Source organism: Sinocyclocheilus grahami, unplaced genomic scaffold (assembly GCF_001515645.1).
Source record: "Sinocyclocheilus grahami isolate Dianchi unplaced genomic scaffold, SAMN03320097.WGS_v1.1 scaffold576.1, whole genome shotgun sequence".
NCBI classification, from domain to species: Eukaryota; Metazoa; Chordata; class Actinopteri; order Cypriniformes; family Cyprinidae; genus Sinocyclocheilus; species Sinocyclocheilus grahami.
The window spans coordinates 994,561-1,017,385 of record NW_015505755.1 but is presented as its reverse complement, the minus strand read 5'-3'; the positions used below and the strand labels follow the sequence as shown (position 1 = coordinate 1,017,385).

The following is a 22,825-nucleotide window of genomic DNA, read 5'->3' as shown; positions in this document are numbered from 1 at the left end:
ATTTTTGTAACGTTGCTGAATGTTTGTGGGATATACAATGGGTACTGAAGATGTACATTAAAATGACTGTATTATGTGCGTCTAACTTCTGTTCCCCTTGTTTTTTCCGTTTTAAAACATTTGTGATCCGTCTCAGCACTCTTGTTCAGTGATTCCTTGTTTTATTAAAATATGATTCAAGAAGAAAAGGTGGTTTTGTGTATCAACCTTGTTGCTCTAAAGTGTTATCTGTATTATAAAACTATAAAAAATTATTAGACACAGGAGGACATCGTTTTATTATATCACTACTATGTATAAATAAGACATTTCTTAAAAAAAACTATTTTAGGTTTCATTAGTAGTAAATATGCAAATGATGTGATCAAAATATTGGTTATATTTAAAATAGGTGCTGCATGAGATATTCAAATGTAGAAAGGGCATACTTTTCAAGATTTGTGTATAATGGTTTCATTGTCTTCCGCATTGGAGTCCTCCACTATCCCATCATGCTGTTCGAGACGGATGACGTGTCTGAGGAATCAGATGCTGCTACGCAGGCGGCAGCTTCGCTAGAGCTAGTGCTTAGAAATCACCAATGTCTGAATTCTGACCCGCATATCTACATTTCACGCATGTAAATACATCTACCGAATCCTTAACTAGTCGGTCGAGGCAAAATGGCCGTGTTCCTCCGTGTTGTCTTTGTGTTGCTTTTTCTGTGCGGGTCGTTGCGGGAAGCGTTGAGTTTCTATCTTCCTGGTTTGGCCCCTGTTAGCTTCTGTGAGAAAGAAGAGAGCGAAAAAAACAGCGACGTACCAGACTGCAAGGTAAATATTCATATTAATACGCGATTTTCATTCAAATGTATAAGACGTGCCGTGTTTCTCTGTAGTGGGGTCTATGCTGCGAAATGCTATTGCTGGGTGTCAGTTGTGGAAACGCTGTTGCATTGATAAAGAGAACAGCTAAACCTGCTAATTTCGTCTCTTTCAAAAACTTCGTCCTGCCATAAAACTGACTTTCGTAGTCGACTGGTCTGTGAACCTGCGAGTGAAGAGATTCGATCCATTCTCATGTGTCTCTCTCTCAAACTGGAATTTGACTGTAAAGAGAGAGTTCCCTTAAAAATGAAAATACTGTATTCGTTACTTCATTTCACCAAGATAAAGCAGCGTGAGCGCACAACAATTAGTATTTAGAAGTACCTTCACATGCAGGTTTCTGAAGAAATGTGGTTCATGAATTAATTGGATAAATCCCATTGACTAGTTATAAATTCGGTCTTGAATTCTTTATAATATTTTTGAATTGTGTAATATAATGTGTTTTTCTAATATGATCTGTGTGTCTATACATGAGGGAATAGCAGGTTGTTGGTGACACATGCACACATGTAAACTGGTTCAACAGGTGTGATGCGTTTCCTCTGTTTCCATGTCCTCATGTGGGGGTGGGTCATAATAATCCGTTAACAAGTGGGTGGTCAAATATACCTTGTTAAATGTTTCTATGATAGTAACAATAACCGTAGTAGCTGTGGCATTTTTGTTGGGAACTACGGTTCACATGGTAATTGTTTTTCTAAAAGCCCTTTATTCTAATCATTTGTAAAGATGCCCTCACATGAGTAATTGCATGTCAGAAAAGTTTATATGGAAGTAAATAATATAAACTTGAGTGACACTGAAAGAAAAAAGAAGGAATTACTGTGGACATTTCAACATTGCCATAACCTTTGATGCTACTCTTTTTGACAGTCAACCATTGAGCTGTTTGTGAACAGGCTGGATTCTGTGGAGTCTGTTTTGCCCTATGAATACACAGCGTGAGTATGAATTATACTGTATGTTATAGTATTTATTCATTTGAATCAGCTTTTAGTTTTATCCTTTTTTTTTATCTTCGTTTTAGTAATTTTGTTATATGCCTTTGTCATTTTGTATTAGTTTCTTAAAAATATTTCTATTTAGCTTTATTTTTATTGCATTTTTAGTCATTTTAGTACTTCGATTAAACTTATTTTGGTAACACTTTATTTTAAGGTGTCCTTGTTACACATGTTACATGTACTTACTATTAGAATAACAATGAATTATGCATAATTACATGCAAGTAACCTTAAGCCAAACCCAAATCATAACCATATAGTAAGTACATGTAGTTAATTAATATTACTCATATGTATAATTACACAGTAACAAGGGCACCTTAAAATAAAGTGTAACCCTTATTTTATTTCATTTATTACCCAAAGCAATGTTCCTCATTTTCATTTTTTCTTTTAATTTTGAGCTTTTCATCTAGTATAAATATATAATTAATTTTGTTTCAGCGTAGAAAAAAAACTACTTTTAGGCCTAGTTGTTTTAGTTATAGATATATAGATTTTAGATATCAACACTGTAATGGAGAACACTGAAGAAATTGCGTTTTTAACATGGTTTGCTCAAGATTTGCTATGCTTTTTGTATGGTTAACCTGTTAGTACTCACAGGTTTTGCTTTAGTAACTCTTTGAGGGAAAAACTGAAGAGAATGAAATGTAGCGCAAGGTTATTATAGTTTTGAATTTTTACATTTGTTTTATTTTAATACCGTTTTCAAATTTGCTATAAAATTCAGTTTAGTTTTTATTAGTTTAATTCATATTTTTTGTTAGTTTTAGTTTAGTTTTTATTTTGTGAACGCATTTTTATTTAGTTTTTATATAGTTTTAGTTTCAGTTTTAATTAAAGTTGAGCAGAATTAACAGATCACTTCCAGAGCGCAGGCCAAAGAAAGACGTAGGCATAATTTAACCTTAGTGAGGCAAACATAGCGACATAAAATTAACGCGTGCTGAGATTGATTAGATAGTAAAAGTATACAAATATATTTTTTACTAAATTAATCTACACAAGTCGCGCTTAATGACATATGTAATGATGTGTGTTGAGATATTTAGTATGAAAATAAATGTAGCCTGATTTGCATAGGCGGAGGGTGAACCAACTCCAGGGTAAGGCTCAAAGCAGTCAAATGTATTAAACATCATAAACCCATCTTTTTAAGCAAGGACCAGACATGGGTGTCATGTAGGCTAAAAAAATGTTTAATGGGACTGAATTTGTATTTAACGAGATTACAATTGAATAAAAACGTTAGAAATTGATAATTATATAATGTTTCCTTTCCACGGTTATTCAAACAGCGAATAAATTATATATAGAAAGTGACTATCACTAACATTGATCTATCGCGAGTTTAAGCACTCTCAAAAAAACAAAACTATCGTTATAATCACTGAAGCTGTTTACACTGTGAAATGAATCTCTTACTTGCATTGTACGTCCATCTGCGCTTTGTTGTTTATGATGAGAGAATTCGCAAGAGTCCGGAATTCAGTCAGCGAACGCGCGCACGCGCTCTCAACAAAACTGATCTGTTTAAACGATGACTCATCTGAACGCCTCTGATTGGCCATTGCATTCCTAAGCTCAACAGAATTGTGTGTGATTGGTTCAAATGCGCAACACTGTAAAAACGCCTAAAATGAAATACGGTGCAACATGAGCAGATCTTAATTTAATGCCGCAATCGACACTGTCTATTCAGATTCACTTTGTTAGCAACAGACGTAATAGATTTCATTTATTTGTGCAGGGGCATTTTTGTCCAATTTAGTGCCATTTTTGCCCCAAGTCCCCGTGGCCACACACTCCGCCTATGCTGATTTGGTTATGTCTTTTCTTATTTAACCATAATCATGATATTGTAACTGTGGTGTCTTGCTCACTTTTCCATGAGCAGCCATGCATCATTCAAAACTAGGACTAATGAAATTCAATAATAACGGCAATCGCATTTAAGAGTAAAGGCTTATATTTGAATGTTCTTTTCATTTATGAAGAATTATAAGCGTGTGTATGATGCACATTTGTTTAAAAGTCTGGCAGAGTGATCACAAGATCAAGATGCTAGGCAGAAGTTTTGTGTTTACAGAAAGGTTGCGCGTTCTCATCTTTTTTTTCTGTTAATTATCATGTTGCGCTGCATGTCTGATTTTCTTCAAAGCACCAACTAAGAAGAATGCCTAATGTTGGTTTGATTGCTTGTGTTACATGATAAAATAAATAATCTTGCTTACCTGATGTAATAGATTTAATGAGAGTGCGGTTCGGGTCACGACTCGCGGTCTTTGTCAAATGGTTGTGGTCTGGTACAGAATTAAATTAGAGCTGCTGTCAAATAATGGGTTGGGTGTTCTGTTAAGTACTGCTGGTGCACGTTTACCAAACAGGACCCGTGCAGGCTTTAAACTGCTTTGCGTCTCTCCGTCAGATAACCCCATGTGCGTGATGCGACATTACAGGCTATTTCCCTAAACCTCCACACAGCTCGTATATTTTTCCGCCAAGGGGTGAGAACGTAATGATTACGAAAACGATTATTTATTTTTGATAATTATTTTATTTCAGTTCGTTTTTCAATAACTGTTTTTAGTTTAATTTGTTTTTCAATTATTTTGACGTTTTTAGTTTATTTCAGTTTACAACATTTTTTTCTTCAATCGTTTTAGTTTTCGTTTACGAAAATAACCTTGATGTAGCGAGGGTGTCGCCGATACACTAGAGCAGTGTTTCTCAACCCTGGTCCTGAGCGCCCCCCAACACTGCACATTTTGTATGTCTCCCTTATCTGACACCCATTTCAGGTCCTGGAGTTTCTTTTAATGAGCTAATGAGTTGAATTAGGTGTGTTTGATTAGGGGGAGACACAAAATGTGCACTACTGGGGGGGGCACCCAGGACCAGGGTTGAGAAACACTGCACTGGAGAGACGGTGGAGAGGAAGGGGAGGGAAGTTTGAATGTAGAGACTTAGGAGGAGGAGGGAGTGTCGTTATGTTAACACAGAGGCCTTTCAGTCACACCACCTGATGTATGATCGAATGGAGGCAGGAATGTCTTACTCTTCCTCACAAGACATTCAATATGACATATGCTTTATTAATCTGCCTTGCACTTACTGTGTTCAAGCTACTGATGGTGTTCTGTCTGAATTAACACGAGTACCCCTATGGCAGCTTTCTTCAGCAAAAACAAACAACAAATATAAAAATGTTTTGCTCAAGGAAACTTGGCTAGGCAGTAGTCTTCTGGTCTCTGGTATTTAATAAAACAATAATGCCTTGGATTAGCTGTAGGTGTAAAAACAAATAGATAAATGTATTATTTAAAGGTCCCATATTGTCAAAACTGAAATTTCCTGGCTTTTTTCATAATAACTGAGGTCTTAAGGGCTATGTAACTACCATATAAGTTTCAAAACAGTCAATCCACAGACAAAAGCACACAGCCTGCATAACGTAGTTGTGCCTTTTCACAAGCCGTTGTGACTTCCAGAAAAAGGTGACGTCAGAACTACACAGTCACCGCCTTCAGTCACCTCCCCGAGCACTGCCCATCGTCCCACCCTCCTTTTGCCAAACCCCCAGACAACATCGCTGAGCAACAACAACTCGGAAACATGTCAAGAAAACGCTGTTCAGTCGATGGATGTGTGGAAACTACATCATTGCATAGGCTTCCGAACTAGGGTTGGGCCGATAGACGATGCCATCGTCCATCGCCGATGGCTGATAGACTTCACGATGTTGAGCCGCCATCGTGACCCTCCCATCCCCCCTCCCCCTCATACCCCCCGCAATCCGGCCGCATCCCAATACCGTGTTCGGAAAGAAAATGACGTGTACTATGGAATCCTTAAAGTTAATAAATACGAGATGAGAGGAAAATATATATTTCAATTAGGGCTGTCAAAAAAAAAAAAGTGAATTTAGAATATTGGTCGAATAAAAAAAAAAAAATCCACTTTCGAATGCAAAAACGTTGCATTCAAATTTAAAGGTCATATGATGCGATTTCAAGTTTTCCTTTCTCTTTGTAGTGTTACAAGCTGATTGTGCATAGATAAGATCCCTGAAGTTGCAAAGACTACAGTCTCAAAACCGAAGAGATATTCTTTATCAAAGTTAAGACTCTGCCACGCCCCCCTCGTTCTAACACGCCCCCACATGTCTACCTCACTATGTGGAAATATTAGCATAATGCCACCCAAATGTTCACGCAAAGAAAGAAGGCGTGGTTTCAGTAACCGTAGTTAGTGTTGAAGCAGCATGTCAGGGAGACAATGGATCACATCACAATGGAGTCAGCTGTCTTAACGGTGGCTTATGTACGGCAAACACATACCAGCTTCATCACTGTCTGTCACGCGACTCTGTTCCCCTTTCGGGCTCTGTCTTTACATTTATTTTGAAAGATGAAGCTCGCGATTATTGTAAGGGGCGTTACATTTCCGACGAGTGCTTGCGGTGTTCGGCCAATCACAATGCACTGGGTCAGCTGGCCAATCAGAGCAGATTGCGCTTGTCGGAAGGAAGGACTTTGTAGAAAACGAAGCGTTTTAGAGAGGCGGGGCATATAGGACCTACAATAATGTACAGTATTTGAAAAATAATGTGTTTTTTTGAACATTAAAGCATGTCAACATATTCTGTTACACCAAATATATCATTGGGTAATTATACTGTTTAAATTGCGGGCATCAGGCAGGGAGCCGCTATTATGCCTTGCATTGAAACTGCATTTGAATGCACAATGTTACTTTCACTTTCGAGATTCGCGATCGCACGTACTTTGTTTATACTATGGAGAGGCAGTACTGTTTTTATAAGATTAGATGTTTGTTAGAGGTGCTCAGGATCTGCAATTCGCCATCGTCCTCAGTCATCTCTCCTTACTCTGTTTATGTGGTAAGTGAAATTTTATGTACTGTAATATAACAGGCATTATGTAATGTCCGCAACCCGTAAGTAAACTTCTCACACATTTTATGTTACATTATGGAGCCAACATAATCTGAAATTATAGTTTGTAAACGGTTATGCAACGCTAACGTGATGCTGACGTGTTGTATCAGTAGGAAAGCAATAGTTACGTAGATTACTGCATTCGGTTTTTGAAAAAAATTAATGAATTACCATTCTGAAACATCCTATTGTAAGCGCATTTGATGAGGTGGTTGGTTGTTGCCGATTCGGGGTTTGAGTCCGGCTCAAACATGTAAGGCAGGAAAACATTTCCCTCAGCAGTGGCTATCTTTACAGGTGTTTCTATTTTTCTATTTGACTTAGCAGGCTACAGCAAACATGACCTAGTTACCTGTGGTTGGCCTGGCCGTGCGTCACTCAGAAAACAACAGGCCAATCAGAAGAGAGGCTCATGAATATTAATTAGACAGGCAAAAATCGACCTGTTCAAAGCAAAGCTCCTGAGAAAGGAGCTGTAAAAATATATTTAGATGGTTTTTGGTACTTATACCTCAGATATATATTCTTAAGGACATCAAAACCTAAAATAAAACTCCAGAAAGGTGTATAATATGTGACCTTTAAAGAATAATGTACTGTCAGTTAGTCATTATCACAATATCAACCCCTACAGCATTATCAGGGTCTTGTATCGTCTTTAAGGGGTTTATTTTGCTCATATCTTTTAACTCTTTGTCTTCTACCGGTTCCTTGTTCTTCAGAGCTTGCTTTAATTGTTGACTCCTGAGCTTCCAGCCATTTATCAAAGGTTTTCTGCTCACCATATATATTACAATTAAAGGGATAGTTCATCCAATTTACTCACCCTTATGTTGTTCCAAACCTGTATGCATTTCTTTCTTTAGCAGAACACAAAAGAAGATACTTTGAAAAATGTGGGTAACCAAATGGTTTTGGTTACCATCGACTTCCACTGTATGCAAAAAGGAATCCTGTTAAGACATTTCTTGAAATATATTCTTTTATGTTCCACAGAAGAAATAAATTTCATTTTTGGGTGAACATTAAGTTCTGAAATCAAGGTTTCTAGAGGTTAAATTAAAGGTTTCTTGGGTTAAATTAAATGAACAGTTTTTAATGCCCCCACCCACACACCCAGTAGTCAGCTGTATAAAGAATAGGCTGATCAGATATTGACTATATTTGTCACTCAGTTTAAAAAATCTGCCATGTCACCTGATAAATTAATAAACAAGAAATCCATATATGAACTCATAAGTGCTATTTTGCTGAGCTTTTTGATTGAGTTGATTATTTCTGATTATTTTTATTCTTTCAGGTTTGATTTTTGTGCTGATCAGTCTGAGAAGCGTCCATCTGAGAACTTGGGTCAGGTGCTGTTTGGAGAAAGAATTGAGCCGTCCCCGTATAAGGTATATTACACAACGTTCTTGTAGGTCAGAGCTTAGCACTAGCAATGCCAAGGCCATGGGTTCAATCCCTTGGGAATGCATGAACTGATATAATGTATACCTTGAGTGCAACATACAGAGGTTGGACAAAATAATGTGAACACCCATTACTAAAGGGGTTACTGTAATTTGTGTAGACTACAGTGGGGAAAAAAATAATAATAAATACCAAATAAATAATTATTTGGTGTTTCAAGAACAGATGTCGTTACGATTATGACTTTGTAGACAAAGTTATCAGTGAAGAAGAGTAGTCAGCGAATGTGAATGATAGGGACCATCAAACACTAAGTAGAACTGTGTCCAAACAACACAGAACTACTGCAGCAAAATGACTGCAAACCTCAGTATTCACTTTGGAGACCCTGTTTCCACAAAATCCAACCACAGAGAACTTCACAAAGCCAACATCCATAATAAAACTTTAATCACAAACACCAATGCTAAAATGTGACCCTGGAGCACAAAACCAGTCTTAAGTCGCTGGGGTATATTTGTAGCAATATCCAAAAATACATTGTATGGGTCAAAATGATAGATTTTTCTTTTATGCCAAAAATCATTAGGACATTAAGTAAAGATCATGTTCCATGAAGATATTTTGTAAATTTCCTACTGTAAATATATTAAAACTTAATTTTTGATGAGTAATATGCATTGCTGAGAACTTCATTTGGACAACTTTTAAAGGCGATTGTCTCAGTATTGTGATTTTTTTTTGCACCCTCAGATTCCAGATTTTAAAATAGTTGTATCCTAACAAACCATATATCAATAGAAAGCTTAAGTATTCAGCTTTCAGATGATATATAAATCTCAATTTCAAAAAAATTTACCTTATGACTGGTTTTGTGGTCCAGGGTCACAAATGTCAAAAAAGAAAAGGGGTCATGATTATAAAACCTGGACAGTTGAAGCACCAAGATGAACTTCAACCTCTGCCCAGGCCAGGCAAATCACCTGAATAGACTACATCAGACTACACTGGGCAGTTTTGGAGAGAAGAGTGAGAAGCAAATTGCCTCCTCAAACATCTCTGAAACAGCTGGCAGATGTTCTGATAGACAACATTCATCTGTACATGTTGTATAAATCTATTTTAAGAAGGTTGGAAGCTGTATTAAAGGCAAATGATGCTAAAACACCTTAATAATGAAATACTGCCTATTTCCCATGTGTTCACAGTATCACCTTGGATAAAAGACTCTGTCATATGCGGCTCTGACTTTGTCCTTATTGACATATACATTGCACTAAAATTATTCTATTATTCTTTTTAGTATAGCATTTTATTCTGTATAATCTGAGTTTTTGTTTTTCTTCTAGTTTTCCTTCAAGAAGAATTTGGAGTGCCAGAATGTCTGTCTTAAATCTTACAACACAGAAAAAACTGAGGAAAAAGCCAAGCTGGACTTTCTCAAGAAGGGAATGCTCCTCAATTACCAACACCACTGGTGAGGCAGTCACTCCGTCTCTCTCTGTACTGTAACACAGCACTACAAAGAAGCATAGCATCTCATCACTTATTCGACTCTCTCAGGATTGTCGATAATATGCCGGTGACCTGGTGTTACGATGTGGAGGACAATCAGAAGTTCTGTAATCCAGGGTTCCCCATTGGTTGCTATGTCACAGATACAGGACGGGCCAAAGATGCCTGCGTAGTCAGTGTGAGTGACACTTACCAGCCTTTTCAAGGTCATACGAGTGTTCTGTTTAATGCAACTTGTTCAAGCAATGGTCATTTTCATGCAGGCTGACTTCAATGACAAAGACACCTTCTACATCTTCAACCATGTGGACATCACCATTTTTTACCACGTGGTGGAGAACGAGGCTGCTGGTGCCAGACTGGTTGCAGCTAAATTAGAGCCCAAAAGGTACTTGAGGCTCTTTAATCAATTCTAATCTAAATTAAGGCAGCAGAGAAGGGTGCCATTTAGCTGATTAAGATTTCATTTAAAAAAAAGCAACAGTATATTTAATTGTCAAATTGAGCATATATTGGATTTAATATGTAAATATGGACTGTTTCTTTTTAAAGCTATAAACACACCAACATGGAGAAACCAGACTGCAAGGGACCTCCCATGAGTCTGAACAACAAGTTTAATGGAGAAGTCAAGATTCCCTACACTTACTCCGTCAAGTTTGTGGTTAGTGATTAAGATACTTCCATATCAGCCTTAAAGGGTTAGTTTATCTTCAAATGAAAATTCTGTCCTCATTTACTCACCCGAATGTCATTCCAAACCCATTCGATTTTTGTTCATCTTTGGAACAGAAATGGAGATATTTTTATTAATCTCTCATAATTGTCTCTGTGATTTATTTATTTATTTTTCTTTCTTTTTTAATCTATTGTCTTTTAAGTCTAGACAATCAACATTTTCAAGCTTCAAAAAGTACATTGTAAATAAGTTTAATGGAGAAGTCAAGATTCCCTACACTTACTCCGTCAAGTTTGTGGTTAGTGATTAAGATACTTCCATATCAGCCTTAAAGGGTTAGTTTATCTTCAAATGAAAATTCTGTCCTCATTTACTCACCCGAATGTCATTCCAAACCCATTCGATTTTTGTTCATCTTTGGAACAGAAATGGAGATATTTTTATTAATCTCTCATAATTGTCTCTGTGATTTATTTATTTATTTTTCTTTCTTTTTTTTAATCTATTGTCTTTTAAGTCTAGACAATCAACATTTTCAAGCTTCAAAAAGTACATTGTAAATGTAATCCATGAAAATCAAGCAGTTTAATCCAAGTTTATTGAACAGAAACTATCACTTTAGATTTTAATTTAGTTTTTGTAATATTCACATATGTGACCCTTAAGTCGCTGGGGTATATTTGTAGCAATAGCCAAAAAAAACATTGTATGGGTCAAAATGATAGATTTTTCTTTTTATTAAGTAAAGATCATGTTCCATAAAGATAGTTTGTAAATTTCCTACTGTAAATATATCAAAACCTAATTTTTGATTAGTAATACGCATTGCTAAGAACTTCATTTGGACAACTTTAAAGGTGATTTTCTCAATATTTAGATTTTTTTGCACCATCAGATTCCAGATTTTCAAATAGTTGTGTATCGGCCAAATATTGTCCTATCCTAACAAACCATACATCATGGAAAGCTCATTTATTCAGATTTCAGATGTATAAATCTCAATTTAAAAAAACTGACCCTTATGACTGGTTTTGTGGTCCAGGGTCACATATAAACATTGAGTAGCGCACAAATATAGAGCACGTAAGCTCAATTGTGTGTGCTTGACAAGAACCAGCGATTTTTGTTCTCATGCATCAAGCAGACATGTTTGGGCCTCCATTTAACATATTTAATGTGCTCTATGTACAGTATGTGTGTGTTATATGTTGAATAAAAGGCTAAATTAAATCTGTTCATTTTAGAAAGTCATTTTAGAAAGTCTTTTCTGAAGATTTGGATTAACCTCAATCAATTCATATGGATTTTTTAAAGATGTCTTTATAACCTTTTAAAGCTTGAAAATGGTTTTTTCCTAGGCTTTCAATGTATGCACAAAAATGTTAAGAAAATATGAAAAATGTAAAGTCAAGTCCCCTTTACTTCTATAGCTCTTTATACAATACATGAAAATAGCAGAATCAATTATGGAAACTCAAATGTGGGGACAGTTCAGATACTGTTGTAAAGCAGCTTTAAAAGACAGTAGTGTCATTAGTCAGCTTCAGTCAATTCAGTGCTGGTTCTGTTCAGATAGGGCTCCACAAGGAATCATATTTTTATTGTGATCACGATTTCTGCCTCTCTCAATTTATTAAGCGTAATGTCTGCAATATTTGCCCACTGGTTATTTATCCTGAAAACGTTTCATTTTAATGTTTAAAATGCCTTAATTTGTGTACTGAAGATCAACAAAAGACAAATTGGAACTTGAGGGTGAGTAAATGACAGAATTTACGTTTTGGGGTGGATTTATATTTCTCTGAACTGAATTAAAGTGTCTTCCATTTTTTTTTTAAGTAGTAAAAATTTCAAAGTGAGAAGTATTGTTCTATGTTTTTCCACAAGGTGGCGTACTGGTATCATGATTCATGCCACATGTTTTCTGTAAAACAGGGGTTTCCTGCAGGGTATCTGCCAATTACTGTCTAATAAATATTCACTTTTGTGAAATTTTTTTGTGAAAAATACAGTATTACATTAACTTCATCCAAAGCAAAGCAAAAGCATCATTGTTCATCCCATGCTAGATGCATGGAAAATATAATTATTGTTACATTTAAAATTAGCATTTGAAATGCTTTGCAATCTAAACCTCATAACAAACTATGTAAATATGTTAATTTGGGTTTATATGCATGTTGTTATAGACCAGGCCTACAATGTAACAATCAATGTTATACAATATGTAAGTGTCCGTGCTCACTATCAACCAAGGGGTCCTTTAGCCTGTAAGAGATTGTAGACCCCTGCTGTAAAGTGATTTATTATATCAATATTTCTGCAGAGCTCTTGGATTTACTGTGTAACTGCTGGTTTGGTGTTTACAGGAGGACAAACTGATTCGCTGGGCCTCTAGATGGGATTATATTCTTGAGTCTATGCCACACACCAACATTCAGTGGTTTAGGTGAAGGCACATATCACACACTACACGCATCCGATTGCCCCGTTCCAAATGACACACTCAAAGTGGACATACATTCTCATAAACTCCCCCTGTGCTGTGCACAATAGATGCATCCTTTGCAAAGCTCACATTGGTGTGGGCTTTACAGCAAACTACCCACCAGTGTGGCGGGGTTTACCTTAATTATGACCCATGTGAATTCCATAAATTTAAATAATTATAATAATAATTTTGTTTTGTTTTCCACAAATATTTAAAATCCACGTATTCCATGAATGGATACCATAGCTTCCAACAACACCATATGAGCTAGCGGCACCATCTAGTGGCTAGCTGCAAAACACCCTCAGCCAGGGTCCAAAAACACTTGACAAGTGGCAAATGCAAGAGTAAAATAATTTAATTGGTCGGTACATGAAACTCTGATGGTTACCAGCTGGCCAATAGCTGAACATTGCTTGGTGCAAAGTGATACATGACACTGTATTCATTTACACATGAGCAGCTCATGATCTGGTGTGTTCAGTGTCTTGGAATCTGCATTTGAAAACGCAACATGACAACCATCTTCTCAAATTTGAGAAATAATGAGAAGCATTTAAAAATCGGTTGTCAACAAAAGAGAAGCTTTAAGACCTTCCAGTGGTTTCCTGCCAAAATAAAACCCCTATATTTTACCATTTGAAAGCAAAAAAATTAAGACAATTTATATGAATTATTATTAGTAATTTTCCTGTTGTTCTGTAATATTATATTATTGTTATTATTTTTATTAAATACTTTTCTATTCTTTTTTTATTTAAATTATATTCATACAGTACTAGTTGTGTAAATGGTATTATTGCAGTAGTAATGTATTTCTTTGTTTTAATTTTTAAAAATATAAAGAAATATATTTTGAATAATAGTTATTCTTATTATTGTTAAATACTCATTTTTATTTTATAGTACAGTAGTATTACAGTAAATATAGTAATATATTTCTAATTTGTATAATTTAAATACTAAAACAAATATTATTTAGAATAATAATGATGATGATGATGATGATGATGATTAATAATCTCCTCTCTAGATAGCATTAAGGTTGTGGACCCCTGGCGTTATGTCACCAAAGCTGGATTGCAGGGACTGAGTGTGTCATTTGGCCCAGGGTCCATATCCTAATAAACCCATGATGTAGTTCAGCAAATAAAACACACATGCTAAGATGTTCTGTTTTCTGCCACCAGTATCATGAACTCTTTGGTCATCGTACTCTTCCTCTCGGGGATGGTTGCTATGATCATGCTCCGAACACTCCATAAAGACATCGCCCGATACAACCAGATGGACTCTGTGGTGAGTTCAGCTCTACTATCACATGTCTCTGTCTGGTCTATGTGATCAGTCCTCTCATATTGACCTTATTATCTGTGTGTACATGTGTGCGTGTGTTTTTAGTACAGCCAAGTTTTGTCTGCCACTTAATAGGGCTGGGCGGTGTATCGAGTTTGTACGATATATCGATATTTTCTTTATAAGCGATGCGATATGAGCCAATACCGTTTATATCGATATACAGTAGTTTGATACGAGCGCATGTGAAAATATCGCAGAGGACACAGACTGAGCTGCTGCGGAGAAAGTGCATAATCCAGCTTGTTCTAAACATGTGACAAGCTTCATATTAAGGCCTTTAAAAACTGGTAAGACATAGTTTATGGTTTCGTTTCGCATATTAGTTTAAGCGGCTCGGCCCGTCATATGCTCTGACTGAAAGGCTGCATGTGCCGCTGACAGAGACACTCGGCTACTCGCGCTGTTTAATGTGTTTGAGATGTGCCATCTTCCTGAATGCATAACTTACATTTCACAGGTATATTCTCCGTCTGTAAATGTTAGAAAGTCATGGAAATATTTCCATTTTTCTGTCAGAAGTGCATGAGCCTTCTGCTTTGGGATTCTCCGCTAAACTTCACACAGACTTCAGTGAACGAGCACCGCCGTGCGCATGCGCACCAAACAGACGGAGCTCAATTAAATATCAGCGCAATAATTCTGACTAAAATATACATTTCTCTGAAATATTTGTAGTTGGACAATAAATGTGACATGTAGAATTTTAAACCTACAAGTCTATTTTTATGATAGCACTGACTGTAAAGTGACTAACGGGCTAATCAAAATAGCCTAACAACTCTGTGCTTTTGTTCTCATTTATTTCATTTTTAGTTTAGTGAATTTAACTTCCGCTTTAAAAGCCTTATTTTTGTTTTTAGATTGCAATGTTACAATGTTAGAATGAAATGTGATTTTAACCTTTTTTTGCACATGATATAAAGGCTTAAACATGGTTACATTCACTTTATTTGTTTTTATAGCCTTTAATATGTATTGTTTCGTTGGACAACATTGGACAGTAAGTGAAATATATATATTAAATACAGATTTTTTAAATCCAAATATAAAAACGAAAATACAGATATATACCGTATATCGCAAATCGGCCAAAAAATAACGAGATATTAATTTTTGCCCATATCGCCCATCCCTACTGCATAATAGACCATGTTTATGTTTGCATGTGTGTGAATGTGTGGCTCTCGGTGTGTTTGGTTTGTAATTTAATGAGCATAACTTATAGAATGCATGTTAATGTATGTCACTTATGTTTGTGGTCTGGATCGTCTGCTGCCAACAATGAGGGTCACACTGATGCGGAGAGACAAGCGCACACACACTGCCTTCACCCTTGATATGAGTCACCTTAAATACACACTTCGCATTCGGATCTCTTTATATAGCCTATATTTGGCCCCTCCCATCCAGGTTTCGGGGTCACACAGGGTCAGGCGTGATACACACATCTGTTGCTTTTGTGTGTTCTCTCTTTCCTGTTTCACCATGGCCCCTCCCCCGTCCTGACAGATCAGACTCATTAAGGACAGGCTGAGAGTGACACAGTGTATCATTGGTCTGAGCAGCAGCCAGCGTCTTTCCTTTGATCTCTGTTAGCTGTAATTGGGCTGTAGACCCAAACCCACGCCTGAATGGGGTTCCGTTAGCTCCTGCTATTGTTAAAGCCTCGCTTTTCCTCTCCGTCTTTTCCAGGAGGATGCCCAGGAGGAATTTGGCTGGAAGCTTGTTCACGGAGATGTCTTCAGGCCTCCCAGGAAAGGCATGCTGCTGTCTGTGTTCCTGGGCTCTGGGACTCAGATCTTCATCATGACGTTTGTTACTCTCTGTAAGTGTATCGAGAGCTGAGCAATCGAGGAAAATTCAAGCCCTAATTGTTAGAAAAAGACCAGTACCAGATCAATAAGCAGTTTTCTTAGTTTGCTTTAGAAATTTGTCTTTGGCACAAAAAAAGACAAATGTGTAAAATAAATGTATACTACATTGAAAAGGGGTCAGTAAAATGTTATTTCTTTTTAAAGAACGTAGTTCTTTGACTGGTGTAATGACAGCAGAAAATTCAGCTTTGAATTTCTTGCACATAGAAATTCACATAGAAAATTTTATTATTTAAAATTGTAATAATATTTCACAATATTGCTGTTTTTACTGTTTATTTAATTAAATAAATAAATCCTTGGTAAACTGAAGAGACCTTTCAACAGCAATAAAAAATCTTACCAACCCCATACTTTTAACCTGTTGTGAAAATTAGACATTAATATACACATTTAAAAACCATAAGCAGGCTGCAGGCATAAAAACTATTTAAAAATAGCAGTGTTAAAAACCTAACAATGTAATGTGATCATTACATTGTTAAGAGAGAAACGCAGAGAATAAAAAAAAAAAATCAAGACATCTTTTTATAAAATGCTGTTTGACCAATGTAGTCAGATTTTTGGACATTTATGATAAATTATTTTTTTAAATGTTACCAAAATTACTACAAAGATAATTTTTTTACTTCGTGATGGCTGATACAATGTATGAACCTGGACAGTTTTAAAAGTTAGTTTGGAGCTCTATTCCATTTGCTGCATCTAAAATATGATATGAAGAATTTTGTTGAGTTTTTGATTGATTGAATTCAAAATCTTGAATTCTTGCAACCCTGAACTTGACTACATGTTTTCCCCCTGTAGTTTTTGCCTGTTTGGGTTTCCTGTCACCTGCCAATCGTGGGGCTCTGATGACGTGTGCAGTGGTGTTGTGGGTGCTCCTGGGTACTCCAGCTGGTTATGTGGCTGCCCGCTACTACAAATGTAAGTACGCAGCTGATGATTGACCTTTGATCTCTGATCCTCCCTCCAATAGGGCTGTCTGCAGTTCGTTAGATTTAATTAGTGTCAGAGGAGCCATTTACATGAACAGGCAGGCCTACCCACCCCTGCTTCTTTTTTGCTTTACTTGTTTTCTACAGCTCGTGCAGAATACAATGAGAGCTTACTCTTCTATTTACTATGATATCAGTTGTAGATCCATCTGCTGAGCTCTGTTTTAACATCATTCATATGACAGACGTTTAATTGTCTCCTTTGATCTCAGCTTTTCCTCTCCGATTAGAAACTGAGTCTGTGCAACCATAAGAGAGGACATACATTGCACCCCAAATCTGTGAATGCATCTAATATTATACATCTATGCATAATATTATACATTATACATCTAATATTACCCCCCAACACCTTGTGCAAGGGAAAAGGAGATTGTAACTGTTCTCTTTTGACTTTAAAAAAAAAAAAAAAAAAAAAAAAAGTGAAAAATGTGACAGTTTTTAAATGTTTGAATCTATAGAGGTGATAACGAAAAGAATGTTATTGAGTTCATTCTAACAACTACGTTGAAGTCAAAAATAAAGAACTTGAAAATGATACAAATAATAGAACTTTTTTTTGAAGTATCTGACTTTAGAGGCTGATGTACTGATGTATTACAACTGTATTACATTGACTGTAGTTTCTCTTTGTGATTTAATAATTGTTTTGTATCCTTGTTGAAATGTGAGGTGAACTGGTCTCTCTCTCTCTCTCTCTCTCATTCCCTCTCTCATTCCAGCCTTCGGTGGGGAGAAGTGGAAGACCAACGTTCTGTTGACAGCATTTCTTTGTCCAGGGTGGGTAAATGGAGAAATACATAATTTCTTTGAATTGAAATTTAATTTCATTAAGCAGTTATGTCATTGGTCTCAAACTCAATTCCTGGAGGGCCACAGCTCTGCACAGTTTAGCTCCAACCCTATTCAAACACACCTGATCCAGCTAATCAAGGTCTTCAGGATTACTAGAAACTTCCAAGCAGGTGTGATTTGGAGTTGGTTGGAGCTAAACTCTGCAGAGCTGTGGCCCTCCAGGAATTGAGTTTGAAACCACTGATACATGTAACAGTTAGTGGAAGATTTGGGCCATTTTGCCCTTTGAAGTCTTGTGCATTGACATGTAGCTTAAATATGACTTGTTGTGAATAATAAATGTATAATAATAATAAATTAAGAATACATGTTTTTTTTCAGGGTGGTGTTTGCTGATTTTTTCGTAATGAATCTGATTTTGTGGGGCGAGGGTTCATCAGCTGCCATGCCCTTTGGCACTCTGGTGGCCATCCTGGCTCTATGGTTCTGTATCTCAGTGCCCCTCACCTTTATTGGAGCTTACTTTGGTTTTAAGAAGAGCGTAAGCTTTCTTTACCTTCAAATTGTTTCCCAAAAGCCTTTTTTAAAACTTCATTGTGTTTGGTGTCAAATAATCCAATTATCCCTGTTTCTCTTTCTTATAGTTATATATGTTTGTAATTTTGGTTCCATTTCAGGGCATCGAACATCCTGTGCGGACCAATCAGATCCCCAGACAGATTCCAGAGCAGTCCTTCTACACCAAACCACTTCCTGGCATTGTCATGGGTGGAATCCTGCCGTTCGGCTGCATCTTCATCCAGCTGTTCTTCATCCTCAACAGCATTTGGTTAGTGCTGGGGATTAACGGTTGCTATGATTCCAATTCTAGTGATTACAAAAACTAATTCCAAAGTTCAGGTTTAGGTTTCAAATCTAAATAAAATCCCATCTCTTTTAAAACACTTAGTTTTATTGAAATATTGTGTAAACTATTGATATTACAGGTCTCATCAGATGTACTATATGTTTGGCTTCCTCTTCCTGGTCTTCATCATCCTGGTCATCACCTGTTCTGAGGCCACCATCCTGCTCTGCTACTTCCACCTGTGTGCTGAGGTAAGAGTTCACACAGCAATATGCATATTACATATACACACACACGTGACAATATGCGTATTTTGGAGAGTCATGTCTTTTTTTTTTTTTTATTCATTTGTTTTGTGTATATGCTGTCTCAGGACTATCACTGGCAGTGGCGCTCCTTCCTCACCAGCGGATTCACGGCTGTTTATTTCCTGGTCTATGCCATCCATTACTTCTTCTCTAAACTGCAGATCAGTGGACTCGCCAGCACCATTCTTTACTTCGGCTACACCATGATCATGGCACTCATCTTCTTCCTCTTCACAGGTCTGTATGTGTGTAGAGTTAAGGTGCAGTCACTAGCGAAATTTTGTGGGCAAAAGAGATCCATTGTCAGACACACTGCTCACACAGAAGTCATTTTCAAACCAAGCAGCTTTCTGTTGGTCAGCGCTGCCAATTCATGTGACCAACTTGAAAATGAGTGAAAATCCCAATCACATGGATTCCTATTAGATTCCTATTTTGCACATACATTTTCCAATGGTAAACGTGAACTGATAGACTGGAATCATGGATTTTTCTCATGCAGTTTTCATGAAAAATTGCATAGCACTTTTCACAATAGATAAAACTTCACAGTAGCTTTACCGATAATATGTGACCTGTGCTGGCAAAATGAGTCGGAATGCGCACGGGCTAATTTTGAGCTACAGGCAAAAAAAAGTGAAAAATGTCGATTTTGAGGTTTTCACAAAAATGAGTCCATTAAGCCCTCATCTAGCGATCCCAATGCTCCAAATAATTATTTTAGAGGTTTAATTACTTGTACATTTATTTGTACATTTTCTGAGAGGAGTACCTTTTCTCCACTTGCTTCTCAAGCTGAATGTCATCCGAAGCACGCGCATCAAGGCGCTTCCGACTGCATGCCGATAAATATACACATACACTGAATTATATTATTTAAGTATTCACGCAAACATTATCGGTTATGTCTTAAGTGAACGTTTGGGGAACTGTTGGGGAAAAACATCTGATGTGTAACATTCTATTAGATCTGTGCATTACAGTAGGTCTTAAGATAGGCCGCCTCATTAATGTTAATCTAACAATAAAAGAAAAGCATGAATCACTTGCTGCTCGTGATTGAACTGATTTTGTAGTTTTAATAATCACTTTATTTTTACATTTGATTTGTTTTTCTTACTTAAATGCTTTTGTTTATATGTAAAATGAAAAAGCTAATGCATTATTTGTTTTTTTGCATCTATTCCTATTTATAATAACAAAGGTAAAATATAAAATAGCTATATTGTGATTATTAATATGGTAATTAGTATTAAGAAAATAACTAGAGGAAAAGATGCAACGTTGCTCTGTGATTTTGCTTTGGAACATTCAGAGAACTTTAACTCGCTTTTTCTCAAAATTGACTGCTGACTATCGACTTCAAACAGATGTAGCTCAGTCATTAATCATACATCATTTTGAAGGTCTTTTAATGAAGAATGTGAACATAAAAATAACTAATTTTTGACAATTTTAAACTGGAAATATCAGTACATTGAAATTAATTAACCAGAATCTTTTTAAAACTTTAATTTCAAATTAAAATATGGTTCAGTTTATATCTTGATTTTATGTAATTGTTAGCATTTTAATTTCAATTAGAGTTGGATTATTTAAATTTATTAATAATAATAATGTATCGGTTTTAATACTTTTAAGTATTGGTGCACCGACCTTTATTTTTCTTGACCGATTCAGATTTATGTTTGATTGTGGGCCAATTCTGATAATGGTTGGCGATTTTCTTTCTTTCTTTTTTTTCTTTAATCAAGAGACTAGTAAGAATAAAAGAGTACATGAACAAGATGCTTGTTGGCTCCAAACTGGACTTAAAAAATATCTGTAGCCACTTCTTCACAATCAATGCTTTGAGTTTTATTTATTTATTTATTTTATTTATTTTTTTAATAAACTGATGGGTATAATGGTCTGTAAAATTGTGGGATGTTTTGCTCCAAACATTTGATGATTGTAGACTAGGGATCGACCGATATGTGTTTTTCAGGGCCGATGCCGATACTGATTATTACCGTTTAAGTAGACCGATAACCGATATTTTGAACCGCTATTTTGAACCGATATATATGTCTGGTGTAAAAATTTAAATTTGTCAAAATTAAGAATAACACGGGCTCTGACAAAAACTGCCTTCCCTGGTGTTGGTTGTGTAGTACTCCCACACTGCACTTCTTACTCTTGTCTTAGTCTTAGTTTTTACCTCTGTGCATCCATCTACAATAAGGGTAATATATAAAGAGAGAGTTAAAAGTGGGGCCACTGTATGCTTCATGATTAAGCCTGTGAATACTGTACTACAGCTAAACAGCTTGGGGAAATTAAAGTATTTGGCTTCAATAATTTACATGTTAGAAATGTATGTGTAATAGCATAACCTCTCATAATTCCTCATTAATTATTAGGTGACCATTCAATTCATCATCTAATGCACATCAATGGATTAAATTAAAAAATTTATTTAATAAGTGTAAATAATTTAATTGTCTTCATAGCTATATTGTAGAAGTTAAGAAGTCTGCAACTATTTTCATGAAACTATAACACTAATAGCCTGTTACAGGCACACTTATTTCAATAGCCTATTGAAATGTCTTGACCTGTGTGACACTAGAAATTTCAGTTAGTTTTAATTTACAGTACAGTGCAAATTAAGGCATAAATCAATTTAATTTATCTTTTAATCAAATGAGAGTGAAACTCTTTATTTTTTTTAGCAAACAAAGGGTTTACTATTAAAATTAAAACATGGAAGAAATAGCGTATTGTGTGATTATTCTTTTAAACAAAAGTTGTAATTGTTGTAGTAGTATTATGTAGGCTATATCATACTGCACCACAGTAATATATTTCTGATAATTTCTTTAAGCTAACCCGAGCTTATATTTTGACAGGTTGCCATGAGGAACTTAAGTTTCTGTAGCCTATGTATTAAAGTGTTTCCCATACAATGATTTATTTGTGGTGCCCGCCACTAGGGCTGAACGATTAATTGCATTTGCGATAATATCACGATATGAAATAACTCAATTTTTCAATCGCAGAGGCTTGCGATTACATGGTCACGTGACATGCAAGAGTAAAGAGGTGTGTTCGACTTGAAGATCAGATCGGTGTATGACATTAAAGTACGGCGAGCGAGAGAAAGCATAAGGAGACGTCCGCGCTCTCTTATAGCTCTCACGGTACTTTGATGACACACACCCCCATCGGTCTAAGCAGCGCTGCTTCAAGTCGAGCGCGGGCCATCAGCAGAAAAAGAAAATAAATAAAACCGTAAACAGCCAAAGGACGTAACTTAGAATGGGAGATGGATCGGTTTGTGAAAGCGAAGAGAAAAGCCATAGATGAAGTCGCACAGACCCAGGCAGGTGCTGGTCATTCAAAAGCTAAATGCAGAAAATATGACGAGGCATATCTTGCTCTCGGCTTCACTCTCCGGGTCTATACCGGACGCTACAGTTGTCGCGTAGCGCCGCAACAGCTCTACACTGGACGCAGCAAAGCAACCGGTGCAAATCATTTTAACTTTGTGTCAGTACGTCATAAATAGAACAAGGCATCAGTTTAATGTCGCGCCGCATCCAGTGTACACAGTGTCACTGGTTATAATGGTTTCTACTGTATTTTGCCGCTCGCGTCCGGTGTTGACACTGTGTTTAATGTCGTTGGTGAGGAGGAAAGCCTGTGTGTGTCCTATGCCTTAGCGGACAGCA

At 36.4% G+C, this 22,825-nt stretch overlaps 1 protein-coding gene across 1 annotated transcript in view; it reads left to right on the top strand.

Annotated features, from left to right (window-relative positions):
- Positions 1-489: 489 nt before the first annotated feature.
- LOC107556717 (transmembrane 9 superfamily member 2) overlaps positions 490-22,825 on the top strand; it is a 27,048-nt gene continuing 4,712 nt past the window's right edge. Inside the window, exons 1-16 of the mRNA XM_016239903.1 lie at positions 490-812; positions 1,743-1,810; positions 8,137-8,230; positions 9,596-9,723; positions 9,810-9,939; positions 10,025-10,149; positions 10,314-10,425; positions 12,810-12,889; positions 14,122-14,230; positions 15,983-16,115; positions 16,972-17,091; positions 17,885-17,942; positions 18,339-18,498; positions 18,635-18,786; positions 18,944-19,055; positions 19,178-19,349. Of these exons, the coding sequence (XP_016095389.1) occupies positions 663-812; positions 1,743-1,810; positions 8,137-8,230; positions 9,596-9,723; positions 9,810-9,939; positions 10,025-10,149; positions 10,314-10,425; positions 12,810-12,889; positions 14,122-14,230; positions 15,983-16,115; positions 16,972-17,091; positions 17,885-17,942; positions 18,339-18,498; positions 18,635-18,786; positions 18,944-19,055; positions 19,178-19,349 (1,903 nt within the window). The 5' untranslated portion in view covers positions 490-662. The remainder of the gene's footprint in view (positions 813-1,742; positions 1,811-8,136; positions 8,231-9,595; positions 9,724-9,809; positions 9,940-10,024; positions 10,150-10,313; positions 10,426-12,809; positions 12,890-14,121; positions 14,231-15,982; positions 16,116-16,971; positions 17,092-17,884; positions 17,943-18,338; positions 18,499-18,634; positions 18,787-18,943; positions 19,056-19,177; positions 19,350-22,825) is intronic.